This window comes from Antedon mediterranea, chromosome 3 (assembly GCF_964355755.1).
Source record: "Antedon mediterranea chromosome 3, ecAntMedi1.1, whole genome shotgun sequence".
In the NCBI taxonomy this organism is placed as follows: Eukaryota; Metazoa; Echinodermata; class Crinoidea; order Comatulida; family Antedonidae; genus Antedon; species Antedon mediterranea.
Genome location: NC_092672.1, coordinates 23,860,424 through 23,882,179, shown reverse-complemented (window position 1 = coordinate 23,882,179; position 21,756 = coordinate 23,860,424). Strand labels below are relative to the sequence as shown.

Sequence of the window (21,756 nt, the reverse complement as noted above, 5' to 3'; positions counted from 1 at the left end):
CATTGATGCATCAGTGATTTCAACCTCCGGTCAACGTCAGCCAATGAAAAGACACGACCGCAATTAGCAGCAGTCTATTCGCGCGGTTTTTTTTAATAGCAAAACAATATAGCCTATTTCTCGAGCTAGCCTAGATCAAGAACATTCGAATTAAAATGAAACGTGTTACATGGAAAAGTACAGAAGTGTCTGATTTGATTTCATTATGGGGCAGCCCTGAATCATTAGGCGCAGGAGCCCCGGATAGCGTTACGTTTGAAAACCCCAAAAAGTGAGGTTTTCAACCATTAGCGGCATGACTGATGTGAGTGATTAATGTGTTTTACGGACGGTTTCAAGGACTATCCTACCAGTGGGCTGTTCAATGGTCAAATGATTGACACTTTGTATCACCGTTTGTAACTGGAGCTGTGACGACCTTTGTAACTGGAGCTGTGACGACCTTGCAAGAATACTAGGCCAGAATTTGTAATTGAAAAGTGCCTTGGTATTAACAATAACATGGAGATGGAAACAAATTTGTCTATCTTTCTTTCTAAAATAAATGGTCACTATAGTTTCAAACTAGGCTTAGTCCACCACATTAGTAATTACGAATCGAAACCTAAATTAAAATTGTTGGTATTCTTTGGCCGTTGTTTGATTAATTACATCTTCATGCCATGTTTTTTTTTCTCTAATGATTTGGCGATACGCTCCTATATTAATTAGGCCTACTAGCAGAGGGTTCGATGAGTTTTGAAAAGTTATGGAAATGTGGTCTAACATATAGCAATTCAGTTTTTTAAGGCCCTTCTTCCTTGTCCGAGCCTTTAGAAATATTAAAAAGTTATATTAATATAATATATTCTGTGTTTTCATGTTTTGAGAAATTGTATATCATTTCAGATGTTTCGCGCTGCGCTTTTATTTGTTTCGCGCTTCGTCTTGTTCTGAGCTTCCTCCGTACATACCGATAATTATAGGATTTTTTATTTCATTTTTTGTACATTATTAACAAATAGCATACAGAACCCCATACAGAACATACCCTTCTCTGAGAAAACACTTGTGGGCGATTCCCCGAATACGACATGATGGAATAGCTTTGGAGACTTTGACTTTGGAGTAGGCCTAAATCGAAACGTCAAGCAACTCAACAGTTCTTTTCAGAACTAATATAGGCCTACGTGGTGTACCGCAAATTTATATCAACAAATATGTAACTTGTTTAGCACGTTTAAAATGGATAGCAAAACATATTAAAAAAAAAAACCTGAATTATTTCAAACAGACAGCACATTAGTTCAAACGGATAGCACAATAGATAGTTCAATCAAATGGATATAACTATGATATAACTGTACTGTGCATTCTATACGGATTATCGGGTAGCACATTCTTTCAAATGGATAGCACATTCTTTCAAATGGATAGCACATTCTTTCAAATGGATAGCACATTAGGTAGCACAATCAAATGGATATAGTACTGTACATTATTCTATGATTATCGGGTAGCACATTCTTTCAAATGGATAGCACATTAGGCCTATTTCAAATGGATAGCACATTCTTTCAAATGGATAGCACATTATTTCAAAATGGATAGCACATTATTTCAAATGGATAGCACATTGGGTAGCACAATCAAATAGATATAGTACTGTACATTATTCTATAAGGATTATCGGGTAGCACATTCTTTCAAATGGATAGCACATTAGGTAGCACAATCAAATGGATATAGTACTGTACATTATTCTATGATTATCGGGTAGCACATTCTTTCAAATGGATAGCACATTAGGCCTATTTCAAATGGATAGCACATTCTTTCAAATGGATAGCACATTATTTCAAAATGGATAGCACATTGGGTAGCACAATCAAATAGATATAGTACTGTACATTATTCTATAAGGATTATCGGGTAGCACATTCTTTCAAATGGATAGCACATTAGGTAGCACAATCAAATGGATATAGTACTGTACATTATTCTATGATTATCGGGTAGCACATTCTTCCAAATGGATAGCACATTAGGCCTATTTCAAATGGATAGCACATTCTTTCAAATGGATAGCACATTATTTCAAAATGGATAGCACATTATTTCAAATGGATAGCACATTGGGTAGCACAATCAAATAGATATAGTACTGTACATTATTCTATAAGGATTATCGGGTAGCACATTATTTCAAATGGATAGCACATTAGGTAGCACAGTCAAATGGATATAGTAGGCCTACTGTACATTGTTCTATACGGATTATCGGGTAGCACATTCTTTCAAATGGATAGAAAATTATTTCAAATGGATAGCACATTCTTTCAAATGGATAGCACATTATTTCAAATGGATAGCACATTATTTCAAATGGATAGCACATTAGGTAGCACAATCAAATGGATGTAATTGCACTGTACATTATTCTATACGGATTATCGGGTAGCACATTCTTTCAAATAGCACATTATTTCAAATGGATAGCACATTATTTCAAATGGATAGCACATTGGGTAGCACAATCAAATCGATATAGTACTGTACATTATTCTATAAGGATTATCGGGTAGCACATTACTTCAAATGGATAGCACATTAGGTAGCACAATCAAATGGATATAATTGTACTGTACATTATTCTATAGCCTACGGATTATCGGGTAGCACATTCTTTCAAATGGATAGCACATTAGGTAGCACAGCCAAATGGATATAGTACTGTACATTATTCTATAAGGATTATCGGGTAGCACATTCTTTCAAATGGATAGCACATTAGGTAGCACAATCAAATGGATATAGTACTGTACATTATTTTATACGGATTATCGGGTAGCACATTCTTTCAAATGGATAGCACATTCTTTCAAATGGATAGCACATTGGGTAGCACATTCAAATGGATATAGTACTGTACTGTACATTATTCTATACGGATTATCGGGTAGCACATTCTTTCAAATGGATAGCACATTCTTTCAAATGGATAGCACATTATTTCAAATGGATAGCACATTAGGTAGCACAATCAAATGGATGTAATTGTACTGTACATTATTCTATACGGATTATCGGGTAGCACATTCTTTCAAATAGCATATTATTTCAAATGGATAGCACATTATTTCAAATGGATAGCACATTGGGTAGCACAATCAAATGAATATAGTACTGTACATTATTCTATAAGGATTATCGGGTAGCACATTATTTCAAATGGATAGCACATTATTTGGCACAATCAAATGGATATAATTGTACTGTACATTATTCTATAGCCTACGGATTATCGGGTAGCACATTCTTTCAAATGGATAGCACATTAGGTAGCACAGCCAAATGGATATAGTACTGTACATTATTCTATAAGGATTATCGGGTAGCACATTCTTTCAAATGGATAGCACATTAGGTAGCACAATCAAATGGATATAGTACTGTACATTATTTTATACGGATTATCGGGTAGCACATTCTTTCAAATGGATAGCACATTCTTTCAAATGGATAGCACATTAGGTAGCACAATCAAATGGATATAATTGTACTGTACATTATTCTATACGGATTATCGGGTAGCACATTCTTTCAAATGGATAGCAAATTATTTCAAATGGATAGCATGGATTTGGGTAGCACAATCAAATTGAGCACATTGGGTAACACATTGCATCAAATGGGAGCCTACTGTACAGTTATTCTATTGAATTGAATTGAAATATATATTTATACTGGGTAACCTCTTCAGTCAAAGACTGGTCTCCCAGAGGGCCCAGTTGGTGATCAGTGGCTGTGATGTACTAATACACCCGGGGTAACCCTCCACTCGTCTCGAAAGATGTACTAGGTTCTTTAAAGTACACACGAGCTAGATGTGTATTCTATTATCGGGTGTAGCACATTAAAATTGAGATAAGATGGACATCATAATTTATTATTAAGGGGAAAAACAGCAAATCTTTACTGAGGGGACACTCCTATAAAGCGGACATTAAGGGGACGGGGAACATTTAAGCTCAGTGCCAATGTTCACTCAATATATTTTCCATCACAAAATAACAAAAAAGACGAAATATTTATATCCATTTATCGTTATTAAATAAAAATGGATATCATGATAATTATGATACTTTGTTTGTCTTGAAAGTTTTCATTGGTGAAACGTTGCCTGCTACATTTTGAATTTCCGAGTCCAGATCAGTATTGGTATTGGTTTTCCGTGATCTATTCTAACTAATGAAACAATTTTTAGAAAATGATATATCTGATAGATATCATCTAAGTGATGTTTTACATAAGTTATAACGTTTAACTTTTCATTCTCCATACATTCAATTCTTTTAATATAGTTCTTGTATAACACCATATCAAGTAGTAGTAGAAATTATTGTAGGGTTTTCTTATTATTCAGTCAATTCAGTGTTTCTATACAGAAAAGAGTAGTCAGTGGCCTTAACATCAATTATATTGTATAATTTGCACCCAAGGTCGAATAGCAAGAAACTCAGGTCCAGTTACATTGGTGTTCATTGGTCAATAGGAAATGAACAGCACACTTATGGGTGGTGACAAAGTTTAGTTATTGATAAGTTGTCCTTGGGAAAAACACATTAGTTGGGTTGACCATGGGCTGACAGAGTTAACGACTTCGTAACGCTATCCGGGGCTCCTGCGCCTAATGATTTATAGATAAGATAGAAATTAGAAATTGGAAAGCTAGCGCCGGCAACAAGATGGCCGTTTTTAAAGAAATTGCATCTAAACTGCAAAATCTTGGTCACAGCCAAAAAGAGGGACACCACGTCCAGATCAAAATAAAAGGCCTCAGAGCTGCATTCAAGGCAGCTAAGGACAAAACAAACAAGTCCGGTGCTGGGACTGAAGATATAGAATTCGAGCATTACGATGCATTGAATGCCATACTGGGGAGGCGTCCCAGCATAAACCCAGCCCCAGTCTCTATTGGGGACTCGTTTTCCCCGAATGAGGTGGGGATGGCTGGTAATCGGCGGCCGATGCCTAGACCTAGTAGGCCAGCTAAGACCACCAACAGACAATCCGGTATGTATACAAGGCCTAGCCTAGGCCTATACTGTGTAGACTAGACCTAGCCTAGGCCTATAATATATATAATATAATTAATATTGTTAGAAAAATAAAAATGTTTTTTTCATAACGATTTAAGCCTAGGCCTACTTACTAGGCTAGGCTTACTACTAGTACTAGGCCAGGCCTAGCCTCCTTTTCTGGTTTGTGGATCCTAGCTAGTAGTACTAGGCAAACAAAACAAAAATGTATTATTGAATGTACTAATTACAAATATACTACAAATACTAGGCCTACAAGATCAAGTCCACTCTAGACGTCCACAAATGACATCAACGCCATCTTGTTCATCAGCAACTCCATGTTCATCAGCAGCAAGCAGCAGCAGCAGCGCTGACGTTCGAACTGGTAGATTTAAAATAATACAATTTTTTTCATTGTAATGCTATTTTTATAAACAAATTAATTAACTATGTACAGTAATCAGTATATAAATGAATATCTGAAACACCAAATATTGTTATTCTATTAGATTGCAATGAGTATGTGACGCTTAATGCAATGATTCCACTTTCACCAGCAAGCGACACAAGTGGTAAGTTTGATCAATTTCATTTTTTTTTGTGCTTACCAACTGTGTGGGTTATTAATATTTAATGCATTTCAATGTTTGCCTTTTTTAGACGAAAATGTTCCACGTGTAGTCAACCCAAGTAAACAAATGGTTTATGGTAAGTAGATAAACAAAATAATGTTTATGAAATTTTTTATTTATCCAGTTGCAATACTATTTGTGATACTCATAAAAACAAGAAAATATTATTCAGTTTCTTATGTTGTGTGATAAAATACTCATTATATATATACAGTATTATGTAAAATGTCCGTAAAAAAAATATTTTGTTTTACTTAGGCTTACATGATTGGTACCTGAAGGATGACCAGGCTCAGGAAGCATTTATAAACACTATAAATTCAGATGGTTAGTGTACTGATACTAATAAATTGATGTTTGTCTTCAGTCCAGCTAAACTCTTACACTTGCATTAAAACTTCATCTAAATCAGGTTTTTAATTTAAGAAGATTCTTATATTGTTTTTAGGTAGTGATGTTGGGTTCCGTGAACCTGTAACAGAAATAGAATCATCAGACACAAGCATAGAACTACAAGAAGAGGTTTCAGCCAATAACGCAGAAACACCAGTTGCAAAAAAAGGTATTCACTTCCTTAAGTGTATATTGCAAATACTTATTTTTTTAAGTTATTGTTTATGGATAGGAATACAAAATTTGTACCTGAATGTCGTGATTCAACTGTTGAAAATGTAGTCCAGCTGCCCATAATGATATTTTGTTTTTTAGGAACCAAAAGGCGAGCACCAAGTGGGTCAAAGAAAGATAGGACTGTGGATGCACTCAGTAAAAAAATTAAAGAAAATTCTGATGCGAATTGGAAACGCATGTCATCAATGTTCGAGCGTTCTAGACAGGAAGATCGCCAAGACAGAGCAGGCGAGCTTCAAGCCATCAATTCATTGACTGCAGTTTTAGAAAGAGGAATGGCGGACAGGGAAGCAGAAAGAAGGCAGAGTAGAGAGGACATGTTGGAGGACAGACGAATAAGAAATTCTACTATGACCCAGCTCCTTTCAGTTTTTTCACAACAATACACTGCGCCACAATACCCTCATCAATATAATCAATACTAATAAGTGTGCGAAACTAGTGCAATCATTTCATTTTTTTTTCTCATTGGTGCTTTTTTTATATTATATATGTATACTTTTATAAATACTTCTATACATTTTATGAAAGAGATTTTAATATTAACGCCTTGAACAGTTAGAAAATAACTAGATCAGTTGTCACATCAATCAATGAAATGTCATTATTGTAAAATGTATTCATTATATATCTTTTCTTTACATCTTTTTATCATAAAGTGCCTCAACAAAACAATACGGGTGAATGACAATACGGGTGAATGACAATACATTTAGTTGCATGTTTTTTATAGTGAAATATATTTTTGTTTGCATGTGGGACTCACAGTTTGTAGGTCATTTATTTGCTTGTTTTTTTTTTTAGATGAGAAATATTGGTGCTACTCTAAAGAATTGCAAATTTGTATTCTTGTAAATGTGAAATATTTCATTATTGTAAACATCTTTTTATCACGCAGCAGTAACAATTTGGTTGCATTTTGTATCTAAAAAACAGTTACATGTGAATGACACTTTCAATATGCAATTAAATGTAGTAAGTCTTTTTGTTGGTATACTTTAGTTTGCATGTGGAACTTGCCTAGTATACTGTAGTTTATAAGTTATAACAGTTTGTATAGATTATTTGTTTTACATCTGCCATGTTTTATTCTGTATTAGCTACGATTAGAAATATAGTGGAGTCTTTCAGAATTTCATATTTTTATTTTAAAAGTCAAAGAAACTTTCTTTTTTTATACATTTCATATAAACCGTTTAATAATTGTTGCCTTATTAATGACGTTTCATGCATATAGAGTTTAGAATAAAGTTATTATTATGTTGGTTTAAACTACTCAGTTACTGCTATTAATCTTCTAAATAGGTAGTGATTGAGTCTCTCACAATTTCTCCAGATGGTAAAGGTGGATGCCTACATAATTGTTCATCAGGATCTTCCAAGTAAACTTCGTCGTATAAATGTCTCATAAACGGCACATTGTTTTTTTCGCAAACATTGTGCAAAATACAGCATGTCTGTACAATCGGGCGTAGATTGCTTATTTCGTGCTCATTTTCTTTGAGTAATATTCTCCATCGACCCTTTAATCGGCCAAAAGCTTTTTCTACAGTCATCCTTGTCGAAGAGTGCTTAAAATTAAATGATGATTTTCTTCTGTCAAGATTTCCTCTACCAATGTACGGCCTTATTAAATTAGGGAGCAATGGATATGCTGGGTCGCCTATTATTAAAAGTTGCACATCACTCCCTTCAATATTTACAGTAGGATTGGGTTTAAATAATGTATTTTCAGCTAGCTTTTGACTTAACGTCGACAAATTGAACATTCTGGCATCATGCACACTTCCGGGCAATCCAAAAAAAGTGTTCATAAATTTTCCGTCTGCGTCTACTAACCCTTGAAGGAGAACAGAGTATGACCATTTATGGTTAAAATAATCCTGAGCATTCTCCTTTGGTGCAAAGATCTTAATATGCGTGCCATCTATAGCTCCAGCAACTTGCGGAAATCCTTTTTTCATTTTGAAATTTTCTACCATGCCCTATAAGATAAATTTTCTTTTAAAGATGTATCAACTAATAGTATTGCAACAAAAAGTAAAGTTAAATTTGTTTCTACAGAAAGAAAATCTATTCATTAATGCAAGTCTACAATATATGTAACTTTTGTTTTGAAAATGTAATTTTTTTATTTTACATTACTATATTTTAAAAATTGTTGGGTCAAGAAAATCATTGAATTGCAATGGCCAATGTACTTAATATTTTTGAGTCTTTTGTAATTTAATATACTGTATACTGGATGGAAACTTACTAATAGTTCTTGTCCTTCAGGCACATAAATAAACTTCGGCATTAAAATTCTTTCCACCTCTCTACATACCTCATGAAAAATTTCGCAAGCTGTCGACCGCCCAACACCAAATTGATTCGAAATACAACGAAAAGATGACCCTGTAGCCAGTCTATAAAGAGTGAGAGCAAGCCTAATCTCCAAAGTAAATGCTGCTCGCATTCTGGTGTTTTCATACTTGATATATGGCCGAAGTTCTTCTACTAGGTACATAAATGTTCCCTTGTCCATCCTGAAAAAAAAATACTATCATATCTAGTATAGTACATTGGAGATTTGTAACAAACAGTCCTGAGACTAGCCTCGCTATCTGGTTGGCCAAACAAATACAAAAGACAAGGCTTGTAAAGCTAGCTAGGGGTCAAGCGTCCAGAGATGGGCTTAGCCCCTACTTGATTAGGTCATGGAGCTCTAATTTTATAGCTCCATGATTAGGTGATTAACGCCGGTGTCCTTTTCATTTTATAAGCCTAAATATAAGTTATTATTATTATTTCTATTGTAGAAAGCCTAGCTAGGCCTAGTTACTAGCAAACTAGCCAGAGCATATAGGCTAGACCTAGGCCCTACTAGTACTAGTTACTTGCGGATCCCGTTACTTGCTTGGGGTGCCTTGCTTTGCGATGTACGTTTTTGGGTGGTAGGCCTACTGTATTTTGAAAATATCAAAAACCCACCTAAAGTTAGCAAGCCAATCTTCATCATCCCAGTGAGCAATGACAATGTTATCCCACCAAAAGGAGCTTCTATTTCCTGGTTTCACCCACCATCGACGAAAACTCGGCCGGTTTTCCACTTCATAGTGGGAGGCGAAAATAAGCTCCATTCCAGCCTGTTCCTCTTGAATCATATGCCACAAAATGTTTCTTCTCAATTCTTCCTGACGAAGTTGGCGTCGGCGACATGATTTCACAAAATTAATTAAAATCATACAAATAATGGCAAAGTCATTGTCCGTGTAATAATTATGTTCGAAATTACTATCTTCTGTAAGGATTTGCAAAAAAATCGGCAAAAAAACCATTACATTTGAAGGTAACATTGTGTTGTAAACTTTCGCGCGTGTCACTCTCAGCTCTGTTGTTGTTATTGTGTGTATGTATCCCATCGGCCGTTTCGGTATGACGGAACTTCCGCTTTAAACGCAAGACGTTTGGAATGCTAATCGTTGTGTCTGAACACCTTGACTTTTAACGCCACGGATTACCGTACGCCTTGCGTAGATAACTCCACCGTAACTCCGTGAGTCTGAACATACCCTTAGATACTTTATTATAGGTGGCGCGCGCGGCGGTGTTTTTGAAAAAAAAAAAAGGAACTGTTGGTTTTGGGGAAGTGAGAGAGGAGGCGCGCCTATCAAAATGACAACTATTTTGATGGAAAACAGCAATAATTACATTCCAGTAGGCAAAAAAGTAAGTTACTAAATTAATGCAATTACTAGGCGGCGCCTAGCTAGGCTAGGTACAGGCAATTATGTAGGATAATGCAGGTCAGGTGCAATAAATCTAGGCCTAAACTAGGGCCAGCCAGGCTAGCCTATACTCCTCCTCTAGGCTATCAATCATAGCCTAGCTAGTAGCCTACTAGGCCTAGGCTAGGTAGGTAGGCCTGGGTAGGGTATTATTGGGTGCAGGTCAAGTCAGCCCCACGTCAAGTCGGCTTCAACTCAACTCGGCCTCAAGTCAACTCGGCCTCACGTCAACTCGGCCAAAAACTAATCGGTCAACTCGGCCACAATAAAGTATGGAACGCAAAAAATACTTAATGTTATTATGATTATTACTAGGCCTAGGCCTATCCACTCTAAAAAATGAAGAAATGAAAAATATAATATAATAATATCATATAAAAAAATGAACTCATTGCCGATATGAATAGAAGTACCCGCGTGTTACAAAAACATGTGCAGGTAGGCCTATTGCATTTAGTAAATCGAAGACGGAGGCCTACGTTCCATCACATTTGGCCATAGAAAAAATGATCGTACATCGTTTTTGTCCATACTTTGCGTTTTAAAAAAAGGGGAATCCCCCGGTCAGCGAAAACACATAGCAGTTGTACTGTAGATATCGAAAAAGCTGCCAAACGCACAGGGAGGCGCAGCTACGAATTGTTTTCAATTGTGCAATTTGAAATTTTATTAAACGTAAATAAAGGAAAGTTGGTGAAATCATTCCTGTTTTTGTTGCTAAATATATTATTGTCTAAATATTAATATTCATTAAAAGTCAGAATTATTCATAGTTAAAAAATTGTGAAGAAATATTATTTTATCAATCCTCTTCATTTGCACTTTTTGCGTTCCATACTTTAATGGGGCCGAGTTGACCGATTATTTTTTGGCTGAGTTGACGTGAGGCCGAGTTGACTTGAGGCCGACTTGACGTGGGGCCGACTTGACTTGGGGTTTACTTGGGGCCGACTTGACTTTGGCCGAGACGGTTTAGGGCCGACTTGGATCGAAATCGTATTATTACTATATTAGGCCTAACCTAAGTCTAGGCCGGTTATCACAGTAAAATTTTTTTATTTGCTGCCCGATCGTCTTGGGCCCAGAAAATGTGGTCCCGATCGTCTCATGCGTTGGCCCGATCGTCTCATGTGTTAGGAACCAGTTTGGTCTCTATCGTCTCATTTGCTGGGCCCGATCGTATTAGCGCAGGGCCCAATGTGGTAGTTTTATGTTTGATATATGGTCAAATCGATGTTTTATTTTGGTTCCGATAAAATCGGGTGTTCGGTATGGAGCGTTGTTGATTGCTGGTTCTGGTCAATATTTGTTTGGTACTATATATAAGGGATGAATGTTTATTTAGGCCTAAGCTTTTTGGGCTATCCTGCAAAATCTTTTATAATTGTATTATTTGTAATGTCAGTAATTTATGTTATCACTTTCTTTTGTATGTATTTTTTATGATGATTTTCTAATCAATTCAAATCAAATCAGACCGACTACACTTTTCTGCAAAAGCCTGTTCCTATTAGTACTGTAGGCAGGCCTGTCTAGGCTATAATAGTAGTATAGGGCCAAATAACCATTTAAATTCCTAGCTAGGCTAGGTCACAAGTGGTTATATGTTCATAAAAATTTGTTTGTAAAAATTTAGCATTTCGCTATTTTTTTCAGATTATTACCAAAAATAGGCCTAGATGCATTCCACCACAAGTTAAAAAGAAACCAGCATGTCGTTTCAAAAAGGTAAAGGAAAATGCTGTTGATATTCTCTCTGTCATGCATAGTAGGCCTACTTTAGTAGACCTGAAGTGAAAATTCTGACACTTGGCACAGTTAGTCATTAGGGTATTAAAACATGGAATGAAATGGTTGCCCACACATGGCTGGTTAATTTACTAATTCCATCTGTCTAGCCCTTCTTTAAGTCAGTAGATTGTTTAAAAATAATACGTACATGTGCAACGTTTCAACTTGTTTTTAATAAGTCTTCATCTGGCAACTGACTAGATGTTAGTAGTTGCTAGGAGTACTGTAGCTTTGCTAGTTGTAGATTAGCGCCCCCTAAAAAGGCAAAGAACTTCGGAAAATCACAGACTATTACAAATTACAAATAGTCATTGCCTGACTTGTTAAAAACAAGTTGAAACGTCACACATGTACGTATTCATGAATGGTTTTAACATAAAGAATTATATACAGAATAATTACTATTAGATCCTTCAAAATGAAACACATCCTCTTTTCAATACATATTTTAGTCCTCAAAGCTCCAAATGAATAATTTATTATGAAAGCTGTTAGACTTTACAAAAATTACTCTTTAGCAATAATTTGTATAGATGTGTATTTTAAATGTTTGTTTTAAATGTTTGTTTACATTTGTGAGTCTGCCACAACCAAAAGAATCAGATTGTGGATAATAAAAGTTGATTGAATTGAATAATGAACTGTTTACTGTACTTTCAGGGGTTAATGGTGTGGATACATGAGGAAAAAGAGGTTTGGGTTCCAGCGTGTGTTAATTCATGTTTTAGTGATGGCAAGATTATAGTCACTAAATATAATGGCCAGGTAAGAGGTTTGGGTTCCAGCGTGTGTTAACTGTTAGTTCATGTTTTAGTGATGGCAAGATTATAGTCACTAAATCTAATGGCCAGGTAAGAGGTTTGGGTTCCAGCGTGTGTTAATTCATGTTTTAGTGATGGCAAGTTTATAGTCACTAAATCTAATGGCCAGGTAAGAGGTTTGGGTTCCAGCGTGTGTTAATTCATGTTTTAGTGATGACAAGATTATAGTCACTAAATATAATGGCCAGGTAAGAGGTTTTGGTTCCAGTGTGTGTTGATTCATGTTTTAGTGATGGCAAGATTATAATCACTAAATCTAATGACCAGGTAAGAGGTTTGGGTTCCAGCATGTGTTAATTCATGTTTTAGTGATGGCAAGATTACAGTCACTAAATCTAATGGCCAGGTAAGAGGTTTGGGTTCCAGTGTGTGTTGATTCATGTTTTAGTGATGGCAAGATTATAGTGACTAAATCTAATGGCCAGGTAAGAGGTTTGGGTTCCAGCGTGTGTTAATTCATGTTTAGTGATGGCAAGATTATAGTCACTAAATCTAATGGCCAGGTAAGAGGTTTGGGTTCCAGCGTGTGTTAATTCATGTTTTAGTGATGGCAAGATTATAGTCACTAAATCGAATGGCCAGGTAAGAGGTTTGGGTTCCAGCATGTGTTAATTCATGTTTTAGTGATGGCAAGATTATAGTCACTAAATCTAATGGCCAGGTAAGAGGTTTGGGTTCCAGCATGTGTTGATTCATGTTTTAGTGATGGAAAGATTATAGTGACTAAATCTAATGGCCAGGTAAGAGGTTTGGGTTCCAGCGTGTGTTAATTCATGTTTAGTGATGGCAAGATTATAGTCACTAAATCTAATGGCCAGGTAAGAGGTTTGGGTTCCAGCGTGTGTTAATTCATGTTTTAGTGATGGCAAAATTATAGTCACTAAATCGAATGGCCAGGTAAGAGGTTTGGGTTCCAGCATGTGTCAATTCATGTTTTAGTGATGGCAAGATTATAGTCACTAAATCTAATGGCCAGGTAAGAGGTTTGGGTTCCAGCATGTGTTGATTCATGTTTTAGTGATGGCAAGATTATAGTCACTAAATCTAATGGCCAGGTAAGAGGTTTGGGTTCCAGCGTGTGTTGATTCATGTTTTAGTGATGGCAAGATTATAGACACAAAATATAATTGTGAGGTAAGGAGGGGAGGGAAGCATACCATCTATGTCAACAACCCAACCTTGCTACTAAGTATTCTATATAATGTATTTTAAATATTGCTTGTAACTTCATTGTCTAGGAGGTTGTGATACGTGGTCATGCTGGCTATCCAGTGCTGTGTACTCAAACAGATTGGATCAATACAGATGATCTTGTCTTGATTAATCCTCTCTCAGAACCTGCTGGTAAGCGAATTAATAGTAGACACATGTTTCAATGGTTGTTACTACTATACAGGTCTTCCTTCTATTAAAGACCCCTTTAATTAAAAGCTCAATCTAATTTAAAGCCAGATGATCACCTATTTTTTACCATTAGCTGTTGCCTCCCTCTAACTAATTAGAGATCAAAGACCACAATTTGGATGAATCCAACATTTTCCTTCAAATTTTTCCAAATTAAATACTCACTTTAAAATAAAATTTATAGTTCAGTAATACATTTTTAGAGTAGAACAGCAAATAATTTGAAGAAAATTTGACAAAATATGGGCAACACACTTGAGCAGTACTTAGCTGGTAGATACCACACTTAGACTGGCAACACACTTGTTACTTCTAATGTTTTCTGTTCATAGTGCTGAACTGTTTATGTGAGCGGTACTTAGCTGGTAGATACCACACTCAGACTGGCAACACACTTGTTACTTAACAAAATGTTTTCTGTTCATAGTGCTGAACTGTTTACATGAGCGGTACTTAGCTGGTAGATACCACACTCAGACTGGCAACACACTTGTTACTTAACAAAATGTTTTCTGTTCATAGTGCTGAACTGTTTACATGAGCGGTACTTAGCTGGTAGATACCACACTCAGACTGGCAACACACTTGTTACTTAACAAAATGTTTTCTGTTCATAGTGCTGAACTGTTTACATGAGCGGTACTTAGCTGGTAGATACCACACTCAGACTGGCAACACACTTGTTACTTCTAATGTTTTCTGTTCATAGTGCTGAACTGTTTACGTGAGCGCTACTTAGCTGGTAGATACCACACTCAGACTGGCAACACCCTTGTTACTTTAAATCCTTTCAAAGAAACTGGACATTTTGATGTTCATATGATTCATCGTTACCATAGTGATCAAAAGGTAAACAATAATTTGCTAGTATACTATTGATTTTTAGGAAAATTGATATGTTGGTGACATCACTATTAAAATCTTGACTTCACTTTATCTTCAATATTGGGCAAAAATATTAATATGTCCTCAGTTGCACTTAGAAGTGAGAACTTAGAGATATATGCAGAGCTCCTCTGAAAAGATAATTGTTTTGCTGAATATGCTATTTTATGTCACATAATACTGTAGTTATTCACTTTGACCAAAAATTGGAAAAAAAAACATTATTTACCTGAAAAACTGTAATTTTTTAACATTTGGTTAAGTTTAACCATTAATTTTGTCTTTTTTTAAAGTAAAAACACTATATTTGTTTGTTTTTATTTCTTTAAAATGAATAACTTTTTTAAAACAGCAAAATGGCTTGATTTTATTAATCCTCATTTTCATGTTTTTTGGGGAATATACATCTTTATTTTTTTTTTTTTCAGGCACACCCACCACATGTATTTGGAATTGCAGAAACAGCTTTGTGTAATCTTACTAGAAGACTAGACAAGATTAATCAGTCAATAATTGTCAGCGGTGAAAGTGGTTCTGGAAAGGTAATTCAACAATTTCTGTTTTACGTTTGTTTTCACCAATGTAATCAGAGTCAATTTTTTACCTTTAAAACCATTTCTTGTTTATTTTAAAATAATAGAGAGGCCCAAACTTGAATAAAAATAGAGAGGCTCAAAGCATGGACAAGTAATAGAGAGTGCTATAATTTGTTTTTACTGTTTCAAAGGACACTGTTACAAAATCAGCATTTATTGAATGTCACATAAATGCTTGCCAGACGTGCAAAGAGGGAATGTTGGCAACCCATTTTCACAAAGGCAGTTTGTCAATATTTTTTGTGAAAATACAAAAACGTTTGTTATTCTCTGTTATTTATTATTGTTTTATTACAGACATGGAATGCAAGATGTTTACTAAAATATCTGACAATGGTGGCAGTATGTAACCCTGGGTAATAAAAATAAACACATTTAATTTAATATCATTAAACACTCTCATGTATGTAAAATTACAGTTTTTATTTCATCATAATTATAGATTTGTCTCTGTTTTGTTACTTATTTGTGATAACTTGTTGTCTTTTTGTTCATAGTGGTTTTACACCATCACCAGCAGATTGCATTGAACGTAGAATATTAGACTCAAATCCTATTCTTGAAGCATTTGGTAATTATTATGTTTATCTTTAATAAAGTACAGTAAGATACACATGTCATTCTCAAATGTAAAAACATCTATGTACTGTTATGGTCCTAAGAAACATCGCTAGAAGAAGCACCTTTATTTTTGTTAAATATACAAAATCAGCATTTTTAAATCATATCAATATATCAAATTTTCTATATTCATCATCATTATCATCAACAGATAAAGAAAAAAATAGAATAAGAACAGTCGATAAAGAGATGAGAACCAAATAAAAATGAGCATAATGATAGTGTACCATTACAATTACAAGAAAACCAGGGAAGAGTTAAATTAAATTGTAATTTAACTCTTCCCTGAGAAAACTGAAATATAAAAGTCAATAAGTATCATACTGATTTAAAAATAAATAAATAAAGCTACACCTAACCTAAAATTGATTAACGCTTTATGTAAAATGAAATTTAAAATGCTAATTTAAAGCAGTTTGTGTACTGATTTTACATTTTGTAATTCTAGCATAATCTTTAACCTTCAGTCATGGTGCCAAAATCCTTTAAACTCCTAATATAATATATAGGCTAAAACTGTTGATCAGCAGTGGCCAACTTACAGTATGTTCTAAATATGAATTTCGTGAGATTTTATTTATTTTTATTTATTTTTTATTTTATTTAATTTTCAGGCAAACATACATGACAACACAGCGGTGCAGCACCCTGAGGATTGCCAGTACCCTACTCAAATTAAATTTTTGGCAGATTTGGTATCATTAAGACTAGTAGAATTAATTGCAATTGATGGCAATATTTGATGGCCTGTACCAGTATATATATATATACAGTAATATTAATCTTTTGCCACCCAGTACCCTACACCTCCCTACAACTCCATCTCTGTTAGACAACTATTATTTCATTTTTTTAGGCAATGCTAGCACAACCAGGAATCACAATAGTAGCCGCTTTGGAAAGTACATTCAGCTACAATTCAGTCAGTAAGTTTCATACATTATGTTTATTTGTCAATGTTCAAGTGTTTCTACATATGCCATTTTGTGTGTCATAGCAGGGAAGAATGAAATTACACACAAGAGGAATTCTTATTTTAACTTTCCAATTTTGTTTTCAGTGGAAATCATGTTGTTGGTGCTTCTATTCAGACATATCTTCTTGAGAAAACTAGAGTTGTTTATCAATGTGATGGTGCCAGGAATTTTCACATCTTTTACCAAGTTAGTATTAGTTATGTTTCATTTTTGTGTACCTTTAAACCGGATAACCAACTGTTTAACTTAACTGTTGGAACTGTGATACATTTGCATATTTTCTGCAGGTTAGAGAAAACCCTGCAATTTATTTCTGTTGCCATGTTTCTAAAGTGAGTAGGCTAATAGCAAACATATACCCTTTGGTTGTAATCAGGTTGTTAAAATTCTACTGATATTCACAGGGGCTTGTTTTTTTGTTTGTTCTGCGCATTTGTGCTTTGTCCTGGTATTTAACTGACCGCACACCTGTTTGAAAGTATCGGAGCGTGACGTTTTTTTTTCACAAACTTGAGGTTGCGCTAATGATAGCACCCCCAACTGTACAATGACAATACTTCTCCCGTGATTTCACAAGGTTCGTGAGTAAATATGAAAACATGTAATAAGTCTGGAGATCAATGTAGGCAGATGTGAAAAGGATCTTTCTGGTACTGATATTAAACATCTTGAAACAAAATTGTCACTTTGTAATATTTTGTAATATAGGGCAAGAAAGCACTCACTCTACTAATGTTATCAAAGCATGAAATATATTATTAGTTTATATTCTCATTATTAGTCTTTTTAATAATATCATTAACATTTCTTCTTTCAAATTATCATAGATGCTGTTTGGCGGAAATGAAAGGGAAATGAGGAACTGGTTACTACCAAATGTATTGAGTTCAGACAACTTAAACTATGTGAAACTAAACCGTTCAGAAGATGCATGTAATCAAAAGGATAAACAAGATTTTATAATTACAAAGCAAGCAATGTGTAATGTTGGACTTAGCAGGTCACAGCAACAAGAATTATTTAAAGTAAGAAACTTTTACTTAATTAGTTAGTAAGCGATGGCTAATGTTGGACTTTAGCAGGTCACAGCAACAAGAATTATTTAAAGTAAGAAACTTTTACTTAATTAGAACTGGTTACTTAACAAACATTGTTTTACCAGGAAAGAGTGAATTCACTGGTAAAACATGGTTAAACTTAGTAACTGAACAAAAGCAATGTGTTTAGATGCCTTGGTTGAACTAATCCAGCACATGTGGACAGTAAACATCAGTGAACTAACTGAACCAAAGCAATGTGTTTAGATGCCTTGGTTGAACTAATCCAGCACATGTGGACAGTAAACATCAGTGAACTAACTGAACCAAAGCAATGTGTTTAGATGCCTTGGTTGAACTAATCCAGCACATGTGGACAGTAAACATCAGTGAACTAACTGAACCAAAGCAATGTGTTTAGATGCCTTGGTTGAACTAATCCAGCACATGTGGACAGTAAACATCAGTGAACTAACTGAACCAAAGCAATGTGTTTAGATGCCTTGGTTGAACTAATCCAGCACATGTGGACAGTAAACATCAGTGAACTAACTGAACCAAAGCAATGTGTTTAGATGCCTTGGTTGAACTAATCCAGCACATGTGGACAGTAAACATCAGTGAACTAACTGAACGAAAGCAATGTGTTTAGATGCCTTGGTTGAACTAATTCAGCACATGTGGACAGTAAACATCAGTGAACTAACTGAACCAAAGCAATGTGTTTAGATGCCTTGGTTGAACTAATCCAGCACATGTGGACAGTAAACATCAGTGAACTAACTGAACGAAAGCAATGTGTTTAGATGCCTTGGTTGAACTAATCCAGCACATGTGGACAGTAAACATCAGTGAACTAACTGAACCAAAGCAATGTGTTTAGATGCCTTGGTTGAACTAATCCAGCACATGTGGACAGTAAACATCAGTGAACTAACTGAACCAAAGCAATGTGTTTAGATGCCTTGGTTGAACTAATCCAGCACATGTGGACAGTAAACATCAGTGAACTAACTGAACGAAAGCAATGTGTTTAGATGCCTTGGTTGAACTAATCCAGCACATGTGGACAGTAAACATCAGTGAACTAACTGAACCAAAGCAATGTGTTTAGATGCCTTGGTTCAACTAATCCAGCACATGTGGACAGTAAACATCAGTGAACTAACTGAACCAAAGCAATGTGTTTAGATGCCTTGGTTGAACTAATCCAGCACATGTGGACAGTAAACATCAGTGAACTAAACTGAACCAAAGCAATGTGTTTAGATGCCTTGGTTGAACTAATCCAGCACATGTGGACAGTAAACATCAGTGAACTAACTGAACCAAAGCAATGTGTTTAGATGCCTTGGTTTAACTAATCCAGCACATGTGGACAGTAAACATCAGTGAACTTTTACCTAGTAGTACAGTATATAAATATGTGTTTTAATAGACTGTGGTGTTTTTTATACATAAATCTAATAGTAATGTTATAATTCTATTTTTGAATTATTGAATTGTATTTGAAATGTGTTTATTTGTAGGTTCTAAGTGGTATACTTCATCTTGGAAATGTAGAGTTTATTAGTGATGATGATGTCACTGGACCATGTGAAATTGATTCTGAAAAACAAGGTAAATGATATAAAGGTTATGCTGTTTAATTATTTTCTGTATTATACCAATAAAAAGATTGCATACAGTATTTATAGTTTAGCTTAAAGTAGTTGCGACCTTTAAGATTGCATACAGTATTTATAGTTTAGCTTAAAGTAGTTGCGACCTTTAAGATTGCATACAGTATTTATAGTTTACCTTAAAGTAGTTGCAACCTTTAAGATTGCATACAGTATTTATAGTTCAGCTTAAAGTAGTTGCAACCTTTAAGATTGCATACAGTATTTATAGTTCAGCTTAAAGTAGTTCCGACCTTAAAGTTTTAATAGCTTATATTTATAATACTGTTTTTTTAAATTTTATTAGAATTTTAAATCTAAAGTAAATTGGCATTTTTTTATGATTCAAAATATTCTATCAACAGTTTATATATCGTTTTAGTATTTTTTAATTTGTTTTTATTTCTACCATAATATAATATATGAAAAATAACTAAAAACAGACCTAAGGAATAGCTTAATATTACGATAGGTTGCCCAAAAAATATATACAAAAAATATCGTTAATAATTATGTCATTTTAAAATCTTAAATAATCTTATTAATATTCTTCTCCATCTTCAAAAAATGTTGATAAAATATTTCAGCCAAAGAGAGATTTTCTAATTTACTAATTATTCAATATATCATATTGTTGTACTATTGGTGTTGCTTCATCAGGAGTTGACACCACATATGTTAATGCTGCTGCACAGTTACTTGGTCTTGATGTTGATGCCTTAACTAGATGTCTTGCATTCCGACAAATCACTGCATCTCACAAGCATAGAAAGAGTGTCTTTATGAAACCTTGCTTAAAAGATGAATGTCATACAAGGAGAGATTGTCTTGCAAAGTTACTCTATGCCAGGTATTTTACAAACATTAAAGCTATATTTGTTTGTAATGAAAGAAACCTATTTACTCTTTTGAAAATGATTCTTGTTGTGCAGTATTTGCCTATTTACTGACCTGTTATACATTCAAAACAAACCCACAGAAGATGTTGTACATATCCAATAACTTTTATTTGCTTCCCCATGCATGCTGGGCTGCACTGAGGCGGATTGCCCACAGCAAATCGTACATACACCTTTAAACATTCACAAAAATAAAATAAACATACATACATGCAAACTCTAATACTTAGTCAATTTAATTTAATTTTTATTCTGCCTAATCTCTCTTGCTGTCATGGCCTGACTTCTTTCTGCCTAATCTCTCTTGCTGTCATGGCCTGACTTCTTTCTGCCTAATCTCTCTTGCTGTCATGGCCTGACTTCTTTCTGCCTAATCTCTCTTGCTGTCATGGCCTGACTTCTTTCTGCCTAATCTCTCTTGCTGTCATGGCCTGACTTCTTTCTGCCTAATCTCTCTTGCTGTCATGGCCTGACTTCTTTCTTTCTGCCTAATCTCTCTTGCTGTCATGGCCTGACTTCCTTCTCTCTGCCTAATCTCTCTTTCTGTCATGGCCTGACTTCTTTCTTTCTGCCTAATCTCTCTTGCTGTCATGGCCTGACTTCTTTCTTTCTGCCTAATCTCTCTGTCTGTCATGGCCTGACTTCCTTCTTTCTGCCTAATCTCTCTTTCTGTCATGGCCTGACTTCTTTCTTTCTGTCTAATCTCTCTTTCTGTCATGACCTGACTTCTTTCTTTCTGCCTAATCTCTCTTTCTGTCATGGCCTGACTTCCTTCTTTCTGCCTAATCTCTCTTTCTGTCATGGCCTGACTTCTTTCTTTCTGCCTAATCTCTCTTTCTGTCATGGCCTGACTTCTTTCTTTCTGCCTAATCTCTCTTTATGTCATGGCCTGACTTCTTTCTGCCTAATCTCTCTTTCTGTCATGGCCTGACTTCTTTCTTTCTGCCTAATCTCTCTTGCTGTCATGGC

General features: G+C 35.1%; 2 protein-coding genes and 1 long non-coding RNA gene across 3 annotated transcripts; 2 read left to right on the top strand and 1 right to left on the bottom strand.

Moving 5' to 3' along the window:
* Window positions 1-7,536: 7,536 nt before the first annotated feature.
* Window positions 7,537-9,489, bottom strand: LOC140045059 (uncharacterized). Its single transcript, XM_072089790.1, has 3 exons — window positions 9,299-9,489; window positions 8,583-8,853; window positions 7,537-8,310 (listed from the first exon to the last, which is right to left on the bottom strand). The coding sequence occupies exons 1-3, from the start codon at window positions 9,469-9,471 to the stop codon at window positions 7,615-7,617; spliced, it is 1,140 nt and encodes a 379-aa protein (XP_071945891.1). The 5' UTR covers window positions 9,472-9,489; the 3' UTR covers window positions 7,537-7,614.
* A 188-nt stretch (window positions 9,490-9,677) lies between these two features.
* On the top strand, window positions 9,678-12,617 carry LOC140045069 (uncharacterized). The gene is made up of 3 exons (XR_011844538.1): window positions 9,678-10,036; window positions 11,752-11,823; window positions 12,547-12,617. It is a non-coding gene; the product is annotated as an uncharacterized lncRNA (long non-coding RNA).
* Window positions 12,618-16,091: 3,474 nt separating this feature from the next.
* Window positions 16,092-20,890, top strand: LOC140044179 (unconventional myosin-XIX-like). Its single transcript, XM_072088657.1, has 7 exons — window positions 16,092-16,163; window positions 16,828-17,139; window positions 17,274-17,376; window positions 18,018-18,215; window positions 19,757-19,847; window positions 20,549-20,738; window positions 20,821-20,890. Exons 2-7 carry the CDS (start codon window positions 16,943-16,945, stop codon window positions 20,888-20,890), a joined length of 849 nt encoding a protein of 282 aa, XP_071944758.1. The 5' UTR covers window positions 16,092-16,163; window positions 16,828-16,942.
* Window positions 20,891-21,756: the final 866 nt, after the last annotated feature.

What these genes read in the sequence shown, in the direction of transcription:
- LOC140045059 (XM_072089790.1), bottom strand. Translation starts at nt 9,471, where the DNA reads ATGATTCAAGAGGAACAGGCTGGAATGGAGCTTATTTTCGCCTCCCAC. An exon ending in GATTGGCTTGCTAACTTTAG is followed by an intron (nt 8,854 to 9,298) that starts GTGGGTTTTTGA and finishes TTTTTTTTTCAG; the next exon opens with GATGGACAAGGGAACATTTA. An exon ending in CTGAAGGACAAGAACTATTA is followed by an intron (nt 8,311 to 8,582) that starts GTAAGTTTCCAT and finishes TTTATCTTATAG; the next exon opens with GGCATGGTAGAAAATTTCAA.
- LOC140044179 (XM_072088657.1), top strand. Translation starts at nt 16,943, where the DNA reads ATGGCAATATTTGATGGCCTGTACCAGTATATATATATATACAGTAAT. An exon ending in ATTTTCACATCTTTTACCAA is followed by an intron (nt 17,377 to 18,017) that starts GTTAGTATTAGT and finishes AAATTATCATAG; the next exon opens with ATGCTGTTTGGCGGAAATGA. An exon ending in GCAAAGTTACTCTATGCCAG is followed by an intron (nt 20,739 to 20,820) that starts GTATTTTACAAA and finishes CTTGTTGTGCAG; the next exon opens with TATTTGCCTATTTACTGACC.